This window comes from Austrofundulus limnaeus, unplaced genomic scaffold, assembly GCF_001266775.1.
Source record: "Austrofundulus limnaeus strain Quisiro unplaced genomic scaffold, Austrofundulus_limnaeus-1.0 Scaffold710, whole genome shotgun sequence".
NCBI classification, from domain to species: Eukaryota; Metazoa; Chordata; class Actinopteri; order Cyprinodontiformes; family Rivulidae; genus Austrofundulus; species Austrofundulus limnaeus.
In genome coordinates this window covers 15,196-21,223 of record NW_013953112.1, presented here as the reverse complement: position 1 = coordinate 21,223, position 6,028 = coordinate 15,196, and the positions used below count along the sequence as shown (strand labels likewise).

The 6,028-nt window shown below is 37.2% G+C and overlaps 1 protein-coding gene across 1 annotated transcript in view; it reads right to left on the bottom strand.

Moving 5' to 3' along the window:
* Positions 1–1,301, bottom strand: part of dtymk (deoxythymidylate kinase (thymidylate kinase)) — a 16,542-nt gene extending 15,241 nt beyond the window's left edge. Inside the window, exon 1 of the mRNA XM_014028018.1 lies at positions 1,002–1,301. Coding sequence (XP_013883472.1) covers positions 1,002–1,131 — 130 coding nt within the window. The 5' untranslated portion in view covers positions 1,132–1,301. The remainder of the gene's footprint in view (positions 1–1,001) is intronic.
* Between the last annotated feature and the right edge of the window lie 4,727 nt (positions 1,302–6,028).

The window sequence follows — 6,028 nt, the reverse complement described above, 5'->3', positions numbered from 1 at the left end:
CACACACACACACACACACACACACACACACACACACACACACACACACACACACACACACACACACACACACACACACACACACATATTTTTCTTTGTTTTTCATGTAAGAATAGTACCTACAGGTTTATGCCTTGACCTCTAAAACTAAGAAATTAAATGGATGAATTTAGGCACCTTGACTGGTTTGTTTATGGGCAAGACATACAATACAGAGAAATGTGTCAGTTATTTTAACAAACTCATGACCAAAAGTGTTTAAAAACCACTGTGGATTAATTGTGTTTACAATACTTAGAATAGAAAATACTCAACAATATTCAACAATAAGTTTTTTTTGTTTTGTAGACACTACGTTCAACCAGTCATTTTAGTTTTACCCAGAGAAATTTGTATTTTTTTTTATCTGAGTGTGTGAAATGCTACTCTTTGTCATGCATGTTTTTAAAGATAAATTTTGACCAAAAATGTTAGAAGCTGAACATTTGTTTTTGTTTTCAGCGCATGCGCATAGCGGAAACTAGCTTTTCCGGGTCAAAGTTCATTGAAAAGATGCAAAGCTGTTTTGCTCGAGCTGCCTTTGGAATTGAGCAAGTTTAACAAGTACAAAAACCTTTTTAGCTTAAAGATATTAATGAAAATTCTCATCTATGATAAAATGTTCACACAAATACTGCGCAAACGGCGTTTCCATAGCGACACAGCATGTAAGCGTGGTCGCTTCGCGCATGCGCATTTGTAATGTTTAACTACCTGTTGATGACTTAAAGTTTGTTTGATTTCATAAATAATGTGAGGGGGTCGGCGTGTGTGTGACCTTTTGACTTTTAAACTTTCATTAATATTATCATCAAAACAAAAACAACACAAACGTAGCAAAAACGTTTGACACCAATTTTGTTAGATTTGAAAAAGGTGCGACCAACTTGAATTTATCTCAGGTCCTCAGAGGTCCTATTTCTACCAAACACCTACAGGAAGAAAACACCAAGAGGTCTCACCGGGAAATCTCATCATCTCAGCCGGACGGCCGCTCTGCTGCAGGGCTTCCACCAGTTTTTTACATTGCGTCGTTTTCCCGGCCCGGTCCACTCCCTCCAGAACTATCAGAGCGCCTCTTTTCGATGCCATCACCAACAACTGAGTATTACTTTAGTGAAGGTTTTAGAACGATAATAAGGAAGCTGCTTTTGTAAACTAAGAAAACAGGTTCGTATCACTGCTCACAGCCATATGCGTAGAAGTCATACCGACTGAAACTGGAGCAGCGCGGCCGCCATCTTGAAAGGGTCTCGCCTGCACCCCTGCGCATTGATTTGTCCTGAGGAAGCTGTCTGCCCAGCTGAAATAATCACAAATCTTACCCGATTTTAACACGGTTTGGTTTGTTACAAAGGGCAGAGATGTAGTTATGATACAGGACACTGTCACACATTAAAAATATGAGATTTCACGCTGAAATACTTGGTTTAATGTTTTTTAACAACTAGACCTGTTGTTTGGCTTATTAGTAAAAGTAAAATTGAATTAGAATAAAACTCGTAGCAGCAAAGTGAGAAGAAAGTGTTAATTAGGACTAACGTACAATTTATAGTATATAAAGGTGAAAAATAATGAAAAAACGTGTTTGTTTCTTTAATTCTTTTCCTTCACACAATCACGACCTTAAGAATTTATACATATTTTTGTTTTTAGTATGCTGTGAATGCAAGCACACGCACAACAAATGTGTATTTATTTATGAAGTATATTTGCATTTTAACACCATCTCTAATCCTGGCAATTTAAGCCATCCTGTAAAATTCAGTGTTTCCCAAAGTTGGGGTCGGGACCCAAAGTGGGGTCCCGAAACATCAAGGTGGGGTCCTGAAAAGATTTTCTGAATTAATTACATTTTTGCCTTAGTTGTTACAAATGAGTGAGGTTAGTGTATTTAAAATGGAWAAATGTARTATAAAAAWWWTKKTWMCAATGCCCATGTTTTGTTGACCTAAATGTTTATCATAAAAAAATAGCTGGGTCTCAGGTCTCTGCTGCTGTTATTTTGTGGGTCAAATGCTGAAAAGTTTGGGAACCACTGCTGTAAATAATCTGTCTTGGAGTGTCTGTCTATAGAGCTCGGATGAGCAACAACTTCTCATTGCCTCCTCAAGTATGTGAATAAAACAAAAAAGCAAGAAAGAGAGAGAAGCAGTTCCTTTTTATTTTTTATTTTTTTGTTGATTGAAAAATAATATTAGCTACATTGACAAAATATTGTCATTGTGGCCATGTGTTATTTAACCAGAACAGCAGTGTTGGTTAAATAACCAACACTGCTGTTCAGTCTTACTTGTAAAAAATGTAATCCCATGTAACCTGTTTTCAAAACTGCGCCATTTAATTCATAAAATAAAGGCATATTTGCTTTCTCTGGTGCTGCCAAGCGAGAGGAGACCCATCCAATATGGCGGCGACGTAAGATAGCTTCAACGCTCCATGCGGTATCTAGAAGTTGTATGATATCTGTGTCACAGCTGCGCGGGCTTTTTTCCTCTCTTTTTTTAAGTACGGAACCCGGGAGGGGACATGGGGGATCACAATCATGTTCTTGACTTTTGCGTTCCCGGTTCTGCTGCGGATCTAGTGTTTTTAGCATGTAGCATTTCGCTAAACCGATGACAGAATTCATTCGATTTCAGTCTTTCATCACTGCAATGTTTCATAGAAACGGCAACGTTTGCAACAGCTGTGTATTTTTATTCCAGGAAAAAATAATAAAACGAAGATGAGTTATAACATGATTGTCTAGAAAATAGTTAGCAAGTTATTATAAATAAATATACACGCATCATAAATCTATATTTGATTGATTGATTAGTTTATTCAATAGACTCATGGTCCACGTTAACATAAAAGAGACAAAAACAAACGTGATAAACAACAGAAAAGAAAAAAACTTATAAAATACTTGCATACCAGTATTTCCATAAAGATGACTGGTATCGTAATGCACTCCCAGAAGGATGTGACAACATTAAAATAAGACTGTCTCAGATTTACACAAACAACAGATAAATTTGTATATTAAATTTCTCATAAGTGCTTGAAATGTCTTGACATGTGCTCTATAAAACATCTCACTTGCACTACTGAATCTGGGTTTTTTTAAGCAGAACTCTCAAGGAGTCATTACAAGCAATTCTGCATACTAGCTTTTTTAAATTTACCCAACAAGGGGGCAGTATACAGAGATGTACAGTAAAATTTAAATAAATCATATCTTTACATCATCTGAACACATATGAAATTCCCTCATCAAAATATTGGCCTGGGCATATAATATGCGACACTGCCGATATATGTCATCGTGACCCATAGGTTTTAGTACATACATTTAACTTTTGCCCCGACAGAAAAAAAATCAGGAAAACAAAGTTCTCTGTCTGCTTTAGTGCATATTAGCACAACACTTGGCATTATACTGCACATCATATGTAAAACCATAATCAGAGCAGACATTCAACAACTGTTGAAAACCAGCACTGCTGGGTGAGAGGACAGCCAGATCATCAGCATACATAAAGTGATTAACCAAAGTATCACCGATCATACATCCAGTTTTACAAAGGTTCAGTTGTTTAGACGAATCATCCATATACAAGTTGAACAATGCAGGTGAAAGAAGCCCACCCTGACACACACCATTACTCACACCAAAAGAGGCAGAAATGTTATTGCCCCATTTTACATGTATTTTCTGGTTAGAATACCAGTAAACTAAAATTCTTAAAATGCTGTCTGGAACCCCTCTCTGTTTTAATTTATCAAACAACTTGTAATGGTTGACTCGATCAAAGGCCTTAGAGGCATCAATAAACCCAATTAACACAGATGAGTTTTTTTCTTATAAATCAAAATGTATACAATATCAAAAGTGTTTTAAGAATATAATGTAACCCACATTTATAATTAAGTATAGAAATAAATATTTTCATTTTATTTTTCCTAAATCCAGCACATTCCAGAAGTCTATCATTTTGGCGCATGCGCAAATGAGCTGACAGTACGGATTGTGCCACCGGGACGGATCGGGCCATAGATATATTATTTATCGTATTCATTTTTATGGATATAACGGCCTTTATAAACCTGTGGATCGGGCGCTTCGTAATGAATGTATCACACAGCATGGAAGTATGATATTTTAATACAGTGCAGCCACGCAAATCAATGTCAGTTTCACGAACTTGTGGCAACCATTGATATGGCAACACATCCTGTTTTGGTAACTGAAAATTTCCAAATAAAAGTATGATTTAATGCAGTTAATACAAAACAAACATTTTCGTGGGAACGCAAAARAAAAAAAAAAAACACGTCCCAGCAGGGCTCCGCAGTTTTGTAGGAACTGAATAAAATCAGACTCTTATTTTGAAATACCCGGTTACCAAAACAGGATGTGTCGCCACAGATGTTGCGTCACGTGACGTGCATTCTGTTAAAAACGGTTTTTTGACTACGTCAGCCCTGACGTTTTCGTCTCATTTTTGCTCAAGACAGGTCACGTTTTTGGGCGGAGCTACAAACGGGAGTCAAGTTTTTTGACTATGACGTCAACTCTGACGTGTTCATTGCCTCTGCTAGGAGACACTTTTTATTCGTTAAAAGCCTTTTGAAGCAGACGGACAGAGGTGTACTCAAGAGTTTTAGCTTATTTTTTTCGCTTTTTTTATTTAATAAAAGTCAGAAAATGCAGCATGGATACAGAACAGATGATTTTCCTACTCGTTTCAGGTGAAGCGGTCCAAATCAACGTCCGGCAAGGGTCTTGCGTCAACGGCCGTTGACGCAACAACTGGGAACGAGGAACGCTCCAAACGGTAACGGTTATAGAGTTTGTTTTAATCGATGGTTAGCCTACTTCAGACATGTGAAAAGAATAGAAAGTCTGTCTGCTATGAACCCAGAGGAGGTTCAGTGTAGTTTAAYGTTGGATTTCACTAAACTGTTTGCCAGGATCACCGTGGCAAGACTCTATGAGGACCCCTATTATCCTGCTGCATTGCCTGGAAGATCATCCCTCCTCGGTGGATCTCACCTGGTACCCTGGACTCAGAACCAGCAGGTATCCTGGCCCTGTGTGAGCCTCACAAACATCCACAGATCTAAGGTAAGTTTTCACTTATCTGACACTGTTTGTACGGGCTGTGAAGAAGTCGTCCTGCACAGAAACATCACATCATTTAAAGGGATCCATGATTAGTTGTAACATTACACTTTATTTGATAAACATGTATTTTAACTGTTGTAAAAAATACTTAGTTTTATCATTTTTAAACTAAAAGTTTCAAAAGTCGCAGTTTGTAACTGAAAATATGGATGGAGGACTTCGGTTTAGCTTTTTGTCGCGCTGAGCTAATGCATATAAGGCATACATTTAGCGTCTTATAGCATTATAATCTAATGTTACAGCTAGTCAGGGATCCCTTTTAGACAACACATGTATTCTTACAGTGAAATATGTTTGATTTTTTATGTGAGAAAATTCAAAGCTGAGGTACAGATTTTATCAGTGTGAATATTTTCATGTTTCTCTTTATTATTTAGACCCTATCTCCTTCCACTATTTTTGTGCTGTTTTTACAATTCATGTATCAAAATGTTCAGATCATTCTTGCCATTCTGGCAATGACTTATGGTATCTTAACTTTTTATACATTTTTTTAGCTATTTCACTTTTTATCAGTTTTTTTCACATTGACTTTGAATGGGGCTGGCTGGTTGTCTGTCTATGCAGCTGTGACATCATCAGTGACATCATCAGTTTGTTTCTTAGCTGTTCTTCAGCTAAAGTTATCAGCAAGAGGCATTCACACCAGCATTTTCGCCTCAAATGCAAATTCTCTAGGTTTTGAGTTATATCTTTTATAACACCCATTATAAGTTTTTAGGGAAGCATCGGGCCTCATGCAAGAACCGTTCGTACGCACAGATTTGTTCTTAAGTTGTGCGTACGAGTGATTTAGGAGAATTTGTGGCATTCACC